Source organism: Haemorhous mexicanus, chromosome 13 (genome assembly GCF_027477595.1).
Source record: "Haemorhous mexicanus isolate bHaeMex1 chromosome 13, bHaeMex1.pri, whole genome shotgun sequence".
Lineage (NCBI taxonomy): Eukaryota > Metazoa > Chordata > Aves > Passeriformes > Fringillidae > Haemorhous > Haemorhous mexicanus.
Window position 1 is genome coordinate 22,047,073 of NC_082353.1, and position 15,412 is coordinate 22,062,484.

At 48.8% G+C, this 15,412-nt stretch overlaps 1 protein-coding gene across 3 annotated transcripts; it reads right to left on the reverse strand.

Annotated features, from left to right (window-relative positions):
- Positions 1-300: 300 nt before the first annotated feature.
- Positions 301-15,377, reverse strand: BLM (BLM RecQ like helicase). Of its 3 annotated transcripts, none has more exons than XM_059858805.1 (21): positions 15,249-15,377; positions 14,596-15,173; positions 13,325-13,496; positions 12,810-12,919; positions 12,331-12,463; positions 10,695-11,413; positions 9,900-10,076; positions 9,457-9,575; positions 8,728-8,841; positions 7,883-7,981; positions 7,647-7,795; positions 7,247-7,353; positions 6,340-6,500; positions 5,675-5,870; positions 4,747-4,937; positions 3,724-3,874; positions 3,200-3,399; positions 2,254-2,446; positions 1,997-2,119; positions 1,451-1,658; positions 301-625 (listed from the first exon to the last, which is right to left on the reverse strand). In XM_059858805.1, the coding sequence occupies exons 1-21, from the start codon at positions 15,347-15,349 to the stop codon at positions 442-444; spliced, it is 4,185 nt and encodes a 1,394-aa protein (XP_059714788.1). In that variant the 5' UTR covers positions 15,350-15,377; the 3' UTR covers positions 301-441. The 3 variants fall into 3 exon arrangements, with proteins under 3 accessions (XP_059714788.1, XP_059714785.1, XP_059714786.1); XM_059858802.1 differs by having other exon boundaries at positions 12,810-12,922; XM_059858803.1 differs by having other exon boundaries at positions 3,724-3,871; positions 12,810-12,922; positions 15,249-15,376.
- Positions 15,378-15,412: the final 35 nt, after the last annotated feature.

The following is a 15,412-nucleotide window of genomic DNA, read 5'->3' on the forward strand; positions in this document are numbered from 1 at the left end:
GACACTCCCAGTTCCAGGATGTGGGGAATCGAATAGCAAAATTAAAAACGTTCATGACCTTTTTCCTTCCCAACGTGTTCTTTCCAGAGGAGCAGCCCAGCTCCCAGGTCCGGAGCACTGAGGCAGGAGCAGGCGAGGACAGAGGCAGCCACAGCTTTGGGGACATGCAGCCCCCAGCATCTGTGCTCATGATCATGTCCCTGAGGGGGCTGTAAAGCAGCACCACAGGGAGGAGTGTCACCAACTGGGGAGAGTTTCTAGAACCACTCACAAGCAGAAAGGCCCAAATAAACGGACAAGTTAAAAAATACTTATTTAATGTGAGCTTTGTACTCAACAAATACACAAGTCCCAAAAGGTTCAGCAGCAGCAAACAAAACAAAAATTTAACAAACAGTGATTCCATCTTCAGGAAATTCACCCAGCAATTGTGTTTCCCAGCTAAAATACGGAATACGAAGGCTGAAGGAAGCTCCTGGATTTGGGTTTGGGCAGTGCCATCATGGCCAGCTTCCCAGCAGCTCCCTGTGTGCCACCAACGCTGTAGGACACGGAGCTGGTACCGGAGGAAGCTGAAGCCTTCGAACTCGGCAGCTTCTTGGTCCTTCTGTACCTGTTGTAGCCACTGAAAAAATCAGAGAAGGTGTGTGTGAGACATCTGTGACACCTGCCCTGGCCCCTGCACCAGCCTGTGCTCACACAGGCACCACCACTGCATTTTCTGGAGGACTACATACGCAGGTTGTGATTTTTTTTCTTTTTTTTAACACACATGGCTGCAAAATGACCTCTGAAATGCAAACAGTACAGCTGTTGCTCTGGGATGTACCCAAGGGTGAGCAGCAAGAGCAAGCGACACTTCAGAGGCAGCAGAGCTAATGACAGATATTCCAGTAGATGGGAAAGTGCCAAGGGTAGGACAAAACCTGCTGGGCTGGGAAAACCATTTCCTACAAAAACCAGGGAGCAGAACAGTGAAAATTGGGGCAGGGAAGAGGAAATCCTTGGGAAGTGGCAGATCTGCCCGAGAAGCTCAAGGCCAACCAACATCAGATGCAGGTGTTGCTTTGCATGATACAATCAGAAGGAGAATCTGAATTAACAAGGGGCTGAAGTTCAAATATTCCATCAAATGTTCAAAGTTTTAAGACCTGTTTATGACTTCAAGCAAGGAACTCGGTGAGCCTGCTAATGCTAGCTATGGCAGGACACTGAAATGGAGTGTTCCCTGCTTAGCCTGCAGCAGTCAAGTGTGAGGACAACTGTTAAATATCCTTCCTCACCAGCTTTAAAAAGCAAACATGCAGAAAAGCACGGCAGAGCAGCTCTGATCAGGCACTCAGATAATTGTAACACCATTACTTAAGCCCATGCTTAAGAAACTGCAGTGGGATAACTGCAGTTCTGGGATCATCACTGCAGTGACAAGTGACCCCAGGCACGTACATACCCTCTGGGGTGGAACTGCTGGCTGCCACCACCACTCGTCTTTTTCCTCTTGGAGTCCCTGGAGGTCGGCGCCCGCTTCCTCTTCCTCCTCTGGTTTGTGTTATTGCCAAAATAGCTGGAGGTTGTACCTGCATCCTCTGCTTCCCCATCGCTCCCCAGCGAGCCCGTGCTCCCCGTGGCCGTGTCCCCGCCCGGGCAGGCAGCATCTTCTACACACAGGCAGGGAGGGAAAACTAACTCAGTCAGGGAGCACCCGGGCCAGTCAGGCACCAGGACACACTGCTGGACTCAGAACATCTGTCCCGGCTGTTCCTCACCTCCTCTGCACTGCCCCACACCCAGTCTTTCAGACACACCCTGAATTAATCTCTAGTGGGAAGGCAGAAAGACTTTGGCGTGTTCTGAAAGTGGTTGCTCCCTTTTGGAATTATTGAACTGTAAAAATTAGTTATTTGTGATTAAATCATGGTAACTTTTGAATCAAACATCTGCTAGAGGAGGAGAGAAAGGCACTGAACAGAAGTACACGTTGAGGTACAAAGCACACCTGGGATGGAGCATTCTGAGTACTTATCCATCACTTTAATTATTTCTGCACCGTACTTCTCCAGTTTGTCTTCTGTGACACCATCGATCTGCAGCAACACCTCCACGTCTGAGGACAAGGTTTCTGCAGCACAACAAAGTACCCCTCAGACATGTCAAACAAATAACTTTATAAAAAGATACCCTGAAGGAAATGAATTCCTTTCTGTGCCCCTCTATGCAGAAGCCCCAATGGACTTCTGAGAAACCTGACCTTACCTGCTATTTTCTTTAGGGTGGAAGTACTGAAAATATTGAAGTAATGCACATCAAAGACTTTGCCCAGGGTTTTACAGGTGTCTGTAAGTTCACTGAGGCACTGTTTCACCATCTCTTCCCGCTGGGACATCTTTGCCATGGAAGCCCTTTGCCTTCTGATGGCACTGGCACTCTCTGTCTCGTGGAACTCCACCTGTTAAAAGGAGCTATCCATAACTGCTGCCAGGGAGTTCCTGCACACCCTGACTGATAACACAGGGACACAGTGCAGGAAACAGAGATATCCTCTGATGGACCAAAAAAAGCTGTTCACCCGGCACACATTTTTAAAGTAAGTTTTTACAGGCTACTCAACCACACCCCAGTTTCCTCAACAAAGGGCTGGAAGAGTTTAGAGAGAAAGAAAACCTCCCAAGAGCCCAGTTCCCAGCTGGCTTGAAAAAGAGGTTACTGGGCTAATACTGAGGGCTTTGTCCTGCTCCAAACACAGCACTAATGCCGAGGAGGTGTTGCCTCAAGAAACCTGGGACTGTTCCATGACCTTCACAAAGTGCCCATTCCATCAGATCCCACCAATGACTAGGAAAAAATAGAGTAATAAGAAGGGAGTGCTGGTTCTTCTTTCTCTTCTTAGCCATCTTTCTGTGGGGGTCAGAACTTTCCTTCACTGTCCAGCAGGAATCAGATGGGTGGGAAAGAAGAGAAAGATTTAGACCTCTTCAAGCCTCACAAATTCACTTTTTGTCCCACAACATTATTATGGGAATACTGGGCTAGGAATCACACGTGTTGGATTCTGTTCCAGAATGCATTCTGTCTGCATCTACCAGACATTAGTTCAGCTGGAAGCAAAGTGTGTTTAAGCTACCCGAGGAGATATGCTAAAGGAAAACTGCAGCACCTTCCTTAAAATGATGCCTTCAAGAAACTAAAAACAGTTACACACCTGGAGTGACCCATCCAGCACAGCCTGAGCTCTCTCTCCCAGAATGACATATGCCACTGCCTGGTCATTAGCTGTGATGTACAAATCCTCATCCAGGATCTTGTCCAGGACTAGTTTTCTGAACAGCCTTTCAGCATTGTGCCTGGAATAGGCAGCTCCCTTCCCAAATATTCCAGACTGAATCTTGGCACTCGTTGAACCTGTGCAACAGAAAGCATAGGATGAGCCTGTGCTCACAAAGCCCATGTACATGCATTTACAGACCTGTGGGAGATTCCCAAGGCAGTCTATTCACATTCAAAAAAGCCTTTAATCACTGGAAAACCAATATTATCACTATAGCAACCTGAAATGGATTAAATTCTCAGTTTCATTTATTTTGGATCACTTACCACCAAGAGATTCTTGGGAAAATTAACTTTGCAAAATACACGCTTTTTTAAACGCCTGCTGGCATTGCACAACCCTCTTGATTCCTGGTCAGGGATTTGTGCACCAGGTTATTTCCGGGAGAACAGACTCACCTAGGAAAATGTCCACCATCATGTTGAGGGTGTACCTGCCAGAGCCTGGATTCCTGCTGCCGTTCCTCCGCCCCGCCTGCGCGCAGTGCTCGCGCACAAACCGCACGATGCTCTTCACATCCTCGGTCACGTTCCGTGATTTATAATCCTGCTAAGTCACACCCAGTTAGGACATGCCATCACGTGTTCCTGCCCTAATCCAAGCTGTTACTGACAACCTCAGTTTTCATGATTGAGCTTTTCTCAGCTGTGAGTTGAGTTTGTTCCAAATAAAGAAACCATGATTTCCTAGTTAAAAACCTACAGTGATACAGTCACAGGGATTCTGGATGTGATAACACAAAACTAGTCCAACTGACTGTACATAATCCCCCCGGGGTTATTTGTGTAGAGTGAGGTGCAAGATTGCTGGGTAAATACTGGCAATCAAGGTAAATCATTTGGGAAGCATTCCTGTAATTATCCTGCCGCGCTCTAGAACATTAGAGTGAGACTAAATAGGCATTATCCTCATCAAATTTGGTTCCAATCACAGCTGTATAAGGAAATGTTTCAAACACAGAGCTGAGAAACAATATCCACAGGTACAAAACTGATCAGGATCCCTTCCCTGCTGGCCTCCACAGCTGCCTTCCCTTCTGCTCCTGCTACTAAGTTTGCATAACCCCAAATGTTTCCACCACCTTCAGCAGGGCACACCTAATATGGCCCTCATGCTGCTCTGGCAGTGCAAAGCTGCCCCGAAAACACCAGGACAGGAGCTGAAGGGATTTCCCCATAGTCACTGCAGTGGATCTGATCTGAGCTCCTGCCTCCTACAAGGAACATCCTTATGCCTCTGACAGAACAGGAGCATCACAAGTCCATAGTTAAACCCTGAAAATACCTGGAAGCATCACAAAAATACAGGACTTTTATTCCTTTTCTCCATCTGCCTTCCCAAAGGTCACGTAACCGCTTATGGATGCAACTAAATACAAATTCAGTTTAACACCACTACAAATAAAACCTGTGGGGGGTTACCTTCTTTCTACTGCAGTTGTCACAAATCACTTCTGGGTGATCTTTGCAGAAGGTGGGGTTGAAGTTGGTCTCCCCGAAGTAGGCGAGCAGCTGGACGCGGCGGCACTCAACCACGTTCTCACAGTAGTGCACCATGCTGTACAGATTGTTGAAGTGGGTCTGCCTCGTGTGGCTGTTCCCATCCTTCTCCACTGAAACACAGCAAATTCAGGGGTGTTTGTTAAAGCTGCACCTCTGCCTTTTCATGGACTGCGAAAAAAATTGGCTTTGCTTAAAAAATCTGCAATACTGGCTTTGCTTAAAATGCAATACTGGCCTTGCTCAAGAAGAGATTAGTGGGTTAGTACAGAACAGATGTAGGACTTCAGATTTTTATCTCTGAAGTTTTAGAGAACTGGAGAAGGGAAATAAAGATAGAATGACAAAAATTAAGAGAAGGGTAAGCATGACAGCATGAGAGGAAGTGACCTCAAGTTGTGTCAGGAGAGCTTTAGATTAGATATCAAGAACAGTTTCTTCATAGAAAGGGTAGCAAAGCCCTGGCACAGGATGCCCTGAATGGAGTCACTATCCTTGGACGTGCTCAAGAAATATGTGGATGTGGCACTTGAGGACATGTTTTATTGGTGAACAGGGGGGTAGAGTTGGTCTGGCAGTTGGATTTGATGATCTTAAAAGTTCTTCCAACCTTAACAACTCCATGATTCTGTGAAGCAAAGTGGTTTTAACTAAAATTAAGTACAGGTGACAAAAAACCTGCTCCTGCCACCTGAATGAAAACCATCCAGGAAAGGATTCCCAGTTCTCCCCACCCAGCAATACTGAATATCCGTGGCACTTGTAAAAGAGAAGTAACACAGGCTAAATGAGACCAGCGACAATGTGACTGCTGTAATGTCATCTCCAAAGTCCCCAGAGGAGAACTCACTCAGGATGAGCCTTCTCAGCCTGGTCACGTCACTGTAGCTGTAGAAGAGCAGGCAGTGGGACATCTCTCCATCCCTGCCAGCTCTGCCAGACTCCTGGTAGTAGCCCTCGATGGATTTGGGAAGGGAGGCGTGGATAACGTAGCGCACGTCGGGCTTGTCGATGCCCATTCCAAAGGCAATTGTTGCACATATCACCTGGGAAGGAGATCACAATGTTCTAGACACACGTTATGGAAATCACTCCTGCAACACTGCATGGAAAGCAGATGAGGAACAGGGATTAGGAAACCTGGAGGACCCAGAATTTAAGCTGTAACGGTGCAGAGCAAGTACAAAACAGCAACAATCTCCCCTCCTCTCAGAGGAGCCACTCCAGACACAGGAAAACCCAAATCCCAGCCTCTGCACAGCAGCCTGCCAGGAGCCGTTTCTGAAGCCCTACACTGCTCAGGTCCTCCCTGCTGGAGTAGCACACCTCGGTACAGTGCTACAAACCTTTCATTCACAGAATTCCCAGTGAAAGGTGGCTGCTGATCCCAGCAGGTCTGCTGGGATCAGTTATTCAATACTGCATTCGGTGATAACAACTTCCCTATTATTTCCCAGGCCAAGAAGGATAAAAGTGCCCAGATTTTCTTCCCTTTTCCTCCCCGTTTTTCTTCACCTGGCATCCCTCCTGATTAACCCACTTCTGCTGCACAAGATCCCTGTTGGAATCGGTGAGGCCGGCGTGGTAGGCCAGGGCAGCCAGCCCCTCCTTCTGCAGGATGGCTGCGGTGGTGTCACACTCGTGCCGGGAAAGGCAATAGATTATCCCAGAGTCATCTGCAAAGAGATGGCAAAAGAAATCTGAACTACAATACAGTTTTAGTTCCTTTCCCTGCTCAACCTGCCAAGCAGACACCGACCTCTCCCCACTAGAATAAAGACAAAAGATATAACTGCTTCACTATAGAACTTATTTTATTAATATCAGATAGTCTTGACAGTTTTTCCTACACAGTCTTTTTGGGCTTTTGGTGAGGTGGAATGAAGAAATGTTCCCCTCATCAGTATTGTGCAATCTCAGGATTTAGAATACATGAACGAAACCTATATAATTCAAGAGTTAGAGAAGTCCAGTAAATGCTCTCTGAGGCTACAACATGGGAGAAGCTCTGAGGGAGCTTGGTGTAATCCAGTTCCAGCAGCAGGAGCTGCAGGACTCCAAAGTGAGCCTACAAAGATGGGAATCTCTGAAGATAGCTTCAAGGGCAACTACAGATAAGCAGACCAATGCAATTAAACAATTAAGATTTTGGGTGACCTTTGTGCTCTGAAGACATCCTAAAAGCTCTGGCAGGCTCCAGAAGGGTCGTTCAAGAGCATCACCATAATTGACTTTTCCATCTTAACTTAAATTCTCAACTTTAGAATGCACATAAATCTGATTCCCATTTTCAGTAACATCACTTTACCTCCATCTTGCTTTTCTGGTAAATATATCACTATTACAGCATTATAAAAGCTTTTACTGCCTTGAGAAGTGGTTCATGAAAAGGCCTGTGGGCACCATGCTGCTGAGTACTCACGGGGGTGATATTTTTTAATCCATTCCAAGCAATCCATCGCCACCTTCTTTGGCTTCTTGGGCAACACATCATATTTCAAGTTATGCCTGTTGAAGCTCATTGTAAATCTGAAATGTGACAGTTCATGGTGCTCGTCAGCCTTATGGGTACAGCTGTTGGGTTAAACAGCTTCCTTCATCATGCACGGAAGGGCTTGGCTAGTTTTTTGTTTCTTATGTTAATATTTTTAATCTACCTCTTATTAAATTCCATGCATGCATTTAATTTAATTTAATTTCATCAGATACAGCTACACAAGGATTTCAGATAGGCCGTGAGGCTTTTTTTACTTCACCAAGTTTTCCACTCAGAATTTCTGTGTCAGAAACAAAAGGTTTCAGAAACCTGCTGAGCAACTCACACTTGTGGTTTGAGCATCTCGAGCTGGTTGAGGATGTCCTTCTGCACGCGGGGGTTGGCGGTGGCAGTCAGGGCCATCATGGGCACGGAGCGGAACTTCCTGCGCAGCATGTTCAGCCGCTTGTAGTCTTGTCGGAAGTCATGGCCCCACTGGTTGGAAAACACAATTTAGGTGCAACTGAGTAAAATGCTCCAGCTGAGCCTTTTGGCATTCCCGAAAACAAGGGGAGGTTTTACCTGGCTGACACAGTGGGCCTCGTCAATGACAAAACGTGCCAGCAGTTTCCTGTCGTAGAGGTTCTCCAGGGCGGACATCAGGCGGCTGCTGGCACACACCTGGGACACACCACCAGTGGCAATGGAAAGCAAAATACCTGGGCTACAAGTGTCAGCTGGGCTGGCTGAGAGCACAGAAACAGCTGTCCTACGCTGCAGAATGACCCTGCACTGCGCAGCTGACTCCTCAAGGCACAGAGATGATCCCAGTCAGCTGTGTTCTAACCAAGCAGCTGCTGTGGGGACTCCCACCAGGTTCTGGCATCACCCACCCCAAGGCCCCTCATTCTGAGAAAATTTCAGCACATTTAGATTACTTGTATCAGGAAACACAGAGAAAAATAACGCTGAAGAGAGAAACACAATCAGCACACCAACCAGCCCCCTCTTACAAAGCTCTTGTGCAATAACATATTTTTAAGGCAGCATCCAATGCAGCCCAAGGCAAGGTCTGACAATCTCCTATCACCCTGACAATGCTGCATTTTTCCTGTATTACCCCATTCAGAACAGTCTGGATTTAGTAGCTGCAGGACAGTGATTAACACTAATGTGTATCAAGATAGATTGAAACAGCTGGGCATGGGAGCTTGTTTTAGGAATTTACATTTTACAGACATACTCAGTTCTTATTCTTGGCTAATTACTGATTGAAATTAGCTACATCCATATAGATTCTTAATGAGTTACCCAAAACCTAGCATTTTTTTCCCCAGAAGCCTACTCTGAGTGCAGATTTTAGCACCTCACAGCAATTTTCCCCCTCGCAGCCCCTATGGTTTTACAACTGAAGATGAAGTACAGACCTTCTCAGGGGTGACATACAGCAGCTTTATGACAGGGTCTTTCTTTGACAACTGCATGTAGATTTTTGAGGCATCAGCATCTGTTCTGTCACCAGTCAGGTATGTTGCAGCAATCTATATTAAAAAAAGTGTAAATATATTGAGTTTTATTACATGCAAAACAAAGAACCTCCATATGAAGAACCTCCCTACCTCTCATTACAAACCATTTCCTAAGCAGTCAGCCTTGGGAACACACGTTTGGAACACACATCTGAGCACCCTGGGCTAGGTGAACTTTAAGATCCCTTCCAACCCAAACCATTCTGGGATCCTGTGATCTCCTGCACTTGCAGGACTGCTCTGTGTATATGTTTCCAAAGATGTTTAGCACCTCCAGAACCCCCCAGCTCAGGAACAACTCCTAGGGCTCATTCCCACTGCAGTCAGGCTGCTCCTGTGTAGGTGGGTGATCACAAACCTCAGGATCTCAGAACCAGCCCCTGCTCTGAAAACGCAGCTCCAACACCCAACACCAGGAGGGAGCTGCAATAAATCCAGTGGTCACTCTGCCAAGATATTCGAGTTCATCTAATTTAGCTCTTCCCAGGCAACTCCCCTGTGCTGTTCACAGTGTCCATCTAATCTATTTATGCAGTTTATATTCAGGAGACACAAGATTTGCCATAAAATTTCAGATTTCTAATCCAGTCACCTGCAGTTTCACTCAATAAAGCTGCTGGAACTTACATCTAGAGTCTTCAGCTTCTGAACCTGATCGATGATGAGCGACCTCAGTGGAGAAATAACGATGGTGACCCCGGCAGAGACACAGGCTGGTAACTGGTAGCACAGGCTCTTGCCACCTCCTGTGAGGATGAGACAACACAGCAAGGGTTGGCTATCAAGAGAAAAGGGATGGACACCTACTCCTTATTTCCCACTTTACAGCACTTCTGCAAACAATACATTTCGACCAATGCCTGCCACTAAGTGACACCTGTAGGATAAGGAAGAGTTACTGTGTGAATTACTAAGGAAGGCAGAAATTCAATCTCCTCCCTCAAAATACCCCAGAGCAACAATACTCCTGAAATCCTGCACTCACAGAATTCCAGCAGTGCAAAGGCACAGGGGAAGAGAAAAGCTTGTGCCAAAGCTTGCAAAAGGAGCTGCAGGTCTGTACCCTGTACCTGTGGGCATGAGGATGAAACAGTCCTCCCCCAGCAGAGCAGCATTGATGGCCTCCAGCTGGTTTGTCCGGAAACAGTGCAATCCAAACTTCTTGTGGAATATATTCATCATTTCTGCAGAATGGGGAAATTTCATACCCCTGAAACGCTCCAGTGCAGGGTTATGAACCACTGGATCTGGAAGACAAAAAAAAAAAGTAATTAGCATAAGTTATGACATTGGGTTACAGAAGGAATTCCTCCCTGTGAGGGTGGGCAGGCCCTGGCACAGGGTGCCCAGAGCAGCTGGAACAGTGGAAGGTGTCCCTGCCTTGGCAGGGGTGGCACTGCATGGGATTTAAGGTCTCTTCCACCCCAAACCATTCTGTGACTCTGATTTTCACCTCCCTTTTTGCCAGCCTGTCCCTACATTAACCTGAAATGACACTGACCAACCCTGGGCCCCAGGGGGACTGAGTTTGCTTCCACAAACCCATTTGGAACATTTTGCAGTGAAAACCATTGTACAGCTTTGATTCAAAAGCTGCAGAATCATTATTTAACTAAAACAGAGAAACACCCTCATTTCCAATTTTAGCAGCTCCAACTTCCAGCACAGGAAGGGAATATTCAAGTTTGACATCATTTAGAAGAAAAAAAAACCCAAAATGACTTTGCAAAAAAAGGAACCAAAAGATCCACAGAAACAAAAGGCACGGATGTGATCTGTAGTAGTTACTCGGTATTGGATTCAAAAAGAAATAAATAAGAATTTAAAAATGGAAAAACTCAATAACCCTCAGGAGTACAGTTCACCTGGATGGTTCTTTGCTGCCAGGGGAAGGCCTGGCTTTGGAGCAGCAGGACTGGATCCCAGAGCTGTCCCTTTGGCTCTGGACATGATCTTGGACAAGAGGGATTTGGCAGGAGGCGCCTGCGGGCCGGGCCGGCAGAGCGGCGTGGGCGGCGCCGCGGGGGCTGGCATGGGGGGCACCGGGCTCTCCCAGTCCTCCTCCTCCCAGTCATCGATGTCAAAGGCATCCAGCTCCAGGTCGGGATCGCTGCTGCCCAAGCTGCTCCCTGCAGGCCTGGCACTGGGAGCTGTGCTCTGGGCCTTCAGGGCTGTGCTGGTCAGGGGCTGCATCCCGTTCCTCGCTCCAGGGCTCCTGTCCCAGCTGCTGTTGCAGGACGGCAGGCTGAGCCTGAGGGAAGCTCCCTCCCTGCCACCTCCCCTGGCACCGGGCAGCTCTGCAGTGCCCGGGCACGGCATCTCCTCAGCACCCTGCTTCGAAGCACAAGAGCTGTCCAAGCTTTGGTTGGTTTTGGCAGAAGAGGTGCTGGAGTGAACAGAAAGCACCGACGGGAGGTTTGTGGATTTGGGGGAGTTTCTGTCAGAACTGAAGCTCCAGCTTGGGCCAGAGCCAGCACCAGGACACACACGAGGGCCCTGCTCCGTGGGAGACTTCCAGCTTCTAGGAACAGTGGTGTTGATGCCTTTCTGGCTCAAACTGACAGAATTAGCCAGCAGTTTTCTCCTGGGAAAGATAACAAGAGAAGGGAGAACGAAAAAAATATATATTTAGTCACAAGCAATGATTTACCAAGTTCTACAACATTCATTAAACAGTTTTGTCTCACTGTTATTAAACATCTTAACATATGGTGGTTCCATCGTGCTCTGAGTCACCATGTTTGAAAATGATTTCAAACAAATCTAGGGAAAATACCACCAGAGAAAACTAATGACAAAACTGTGACATCATCTCTACAGACACAATATTAAATAATTCCTAAAAGCAAGGAACAGATCCAGGCAAGGCAGAATACAAAAAAATAAATCCTTAAAAGGCAAAACCTGAAGTTAAAAAGTATGCCTGAACCACATGATGATTTTAGGTACTTTCTAAAGACTATGTCTGACTACAGCAATGAGAAATAAAATAGTTGTTGTACTGAGAACATTTACAGAAGCTCATGGTCCCAGTCCAGGAAGAATCTAACCAAAATCACAAATCCCAGTACTTTGTCCATGCATTGTGCCATCAGAGGAGGCAGCAGACAGAGCAGCAGGTTGTGGCAGCAATAATTCCACTGGAAGATGACAAATTCAGGGATATTAGGAGAAATCACCATCCCTGCAGTCAGCGAGCGGGGAGACAACACCAGCTGAGTGCCCGTGGCAGGAGAACTGAGGAGGACACCTGGCAGGTCACATCACATCACCTGGGGGTGCAGCAGCACCTGGTGCCAGGCACCTCCTCAGGCTGCAGGTGGAACTGGACCCTCCCTCTGGAGCACACAGGGACCCCTAACACTTGCAGCAGTTTGGGGTATTTTGCTCCCTCCCTCAGTCGGCATTCCAAGATTTTCAAAGCCCTCCTGCCTCGTTCCCCAATGTGCTGGGGACACCTGCAGGCAGCTCCCTGCTCCACACGGAGCTGCTCCAGCCTACCTGAGGTCCCTGTGCTGCAGCAGGGCTCGGGCACAGCCCAGGGCCTGCAGCTCCTGCAGGGGGATGGCATCCACCAGCTCGCAGATGGCCTCCATGACTCCCAACAGCCGCGGGGCCACCGGCACGGCCTCACCTGCCACAGGGAGGGAGCTCAGAGTCATTTTATTCAGAACACCTGGCCAGAGGATACCACCCTCCCAGAGAACAGTGCACTGCAGTAAATCAGTCTAAACCATTTACTTGCAACACACTTTTAGTCCGTGTGCATAAAGGAACTGTTTCTATGTGCAGGAACTCAATGAATCTACTTATTTTTGCCTTTTTTTTATTACCTGTCTATAATTCAACCATTTATGTCAACTCTCCATCTACAGATGTTAATTCTCCATCTGATAATGTTCTTGGATTACACAGGATAACAAATAGTTGCAAACTATCCCCAAAATCAGAGACATGAATTTGCAAAGCATTTTATGTACCTGAATCTCCTGCACTAGCATCACCAGGATGTGTTGAGGGAACTTCCTCCTGTCTGGCCTCAGAGCTGCCAGGTGTGCACCTTCCTCCAGTGGGAGAGTCTCTGAAAACACTGCTAACACCAAAAGGAAAAGCCATGAAAATGCAGATATCTGTAAACTGAGGCACTTCCATAGAACAGCTGGATTTAAGATGTGTGGAAAGACAAATTCCTGAAGGCCCAGGCAGAACCCAAGAGCTGAGCAGTCACTCATCCTGGGTACCAACATGTGGAATTTTCTCCCCTCCCACTACAAAAGTCACTCTATTTTTTCTGAAGTGCAAGCCACCTAAAACACCAGCCATAAAACTAGTATCTGATAAAGCATTAATTGCAGCTGCCAGCCATCAGCCTGCCAAGCAGCAAAGAGACACAAGCTCAATCTGTGCCTCTTTAACAAGCAGGAGTTTTGGGTCGGTTTTGGCACTTTTGTACTCATGCACCAGACAGATGGTTCCAGCAGTGAGCTCTGGTTACCTGGCACTTTGTACAGAGGGGGAGAAGGGAGGCAGCTCCTCCTCAGGGGAGGGAGGGATGATGTCCAGGTCATCCTCCTCGAGATCAGCACCTGCCCACGGCCAGGTGGCCTCATCCAGTGTTGGGGAGCTGTTCCCAGCCCTCTGTGGCTCCTGGCCCTGACCCCCTTCAGCTGCAAGAGAAGTGCATTGATATTGCTGGGTAACACTGCACACTCACTCAGCCTGCCACAAACAGAGGGGAAAAATAGCAGCCAGATTTCAAAACACTCGTTTGATACAGCTTCTGACTTCCAAAGGATAAAACCTGCTGCTCCCTTTTCTCCCCCATTAAAACAGACAGACAAATCCCCACCAACCTTAATTTAAGTGGAAAAGCGATACAGCTAAACCCAGTCACCTGTCCCTGGCAGAAGTGAAACACTGAAGAGATCTATTTTTCTGCAATACTTTTCTATAAAAACCATTTATATAAAACCCTGTTTCTATAAAAAGCTCCTATTATATTAAATCCTAGAAGAGTGCAGACTCATCAGCTAGCACAATCTCTGTACTGGGACTGGAAGGTAAATGTACATGTATTGTGTCTTAAAAGACAAATCCTACAAAGAGAGGTCAATATCATTAACATTAAAATCAATTTCACACAGAAAGGAAAAGACAACAAAATATTAAGAACAAAAATACAGCTCACTAATCTTTTCACCACTCAGTGTAAGGGCAGCATCCCAGAACACTCTTTGATGTTATTCATTTGCATAAACATGGTAATTTCCCAAATAAAGGTCCAAAGTTTCAAAACACAGCGGGTAAGGAATCTAAAGTAAAGCAGTCCTGTGGGACAGAGTTGCCAAAGCAATGACAGGCAGGAATTTTGTGATCATAACTGAGAGCTGGAGTTCTTTTGTGTTTATGTTTGTATTAAAAATAGAGAGCAATCACTTTTTCTGGTTTAGTATTTCATTTAGGTGTAAGATGACTTTATGTCTCTCCTGTATGAATTCTCTTAGTGCTTTTCTCTTCATGGCATCCCTATAGGTTATTGATCATTTCAGGAATGCCATAAATCTTGCAACTGCAGTACACGAGCAGCTGCTACTCCTGCACCGGCAGGACGCTGCCCTGCTTCCAGGCTGCGGGTACCCAGAACGGCATCAGGGCTGCTTGCCAGTGCCGAGCACGCAGCTGCCCGTGGCTCCCGAGCAGCCGCGCCAAGCCCCGGGGAGCAAACCCAGCTGTTCTTCCAGCCCGGTGCCCGCACACAGCCGTTACCTGGGCGAGCCCCGGCGCTGCCCGCATCCCGGGGGGGCTCAGCAGCTGCCCGCTCCCCGCAGCCGAGCCCCGCCGCCGAGCTCTGGCCGCTGGGATCCGAGTCCTCCAGGCAGATCACGGAGCGCTGCGAGCAGGGCCGCGGCTCGGCCTCCGCCGCCGCCTCACCGCCGCCGCCGGGCCCCGCCGGGCGCGGGCTGGGCCGCGGGGGCTCCCTGCCGGCGGCCCGCAGCCCCTTGGGGGACACCACGGGCGGCCGAGAGAACCTCTTTTCGATTCCCGACAGGTCGAAGTCGTCGATGTCATCCCACTCATCGTCGATGGTGATAACGGGGCCCGCAGCGGAGCCGGGGCTCGCAGCGCAGCCGGAGCCCGCAGCGGAGCGGGAGCCGGGCCCGGCCTTCCCGGCGGGAGCGGCGCTGGCCGGCCTGGCCCCGGGAGCCGCGGCGGGGGCACAGGCCGGAACACAGCCCCGCGGCGCTGGAGCCGAGGCGGGCAGGGCCAGCGAGGTGTTCACGTCCTTGTCCCTCAGCACCGCGGCGGCGCCGAGGCCCCGGGGCGCCTTCTTGAAGGTGAAGCCCCTGCAAGGAGACGAGCCCCAGTGAGTCCCCGGCCGCGGCGGCCCCCCCGGCCCGCCTCCCCGGCCCGGTACTCACGGCGGGCGGTCCCGCGCTGGCGGCGGCGGGGCGCGCAGGGCCTCGCGGGCCGAGTGCCGCCGCAGCTGCTCCCGCAGGTTGTTCTGCGGCACGGCCGCCATCGCGGGCCGCCCCGCCGCCAGGGGGCGCACCGCGCACGCCGCCTCCCGCTCGTGCCCCCAGCG

Excerpts from the sequence above, each read along its gene's own strand:
- BLM (XM_059858802.1), bottom strand. The coding sequence starts at position 15,349 with ATGGCGGCCGTGCCGCAGAACAACCTGCGGGAGCAGCTGCGGCGGCAC. Across the intron at positions 3,875-4,746 it reads ACAACTGCAGTAGAAAGAAG|CAGGATTATAAATCACGGAA; the intron begins GTAACCCCCCAC and ends GGTGTGACTTAG. Across the intron at positions 3,400-3,723 it reads GATGGTGGACATTTTCCTAG|GTTCAACGAGTGCCAAGATT; the intron begins GTGAGTCTGTTC and ends TCTGTTGCACAG.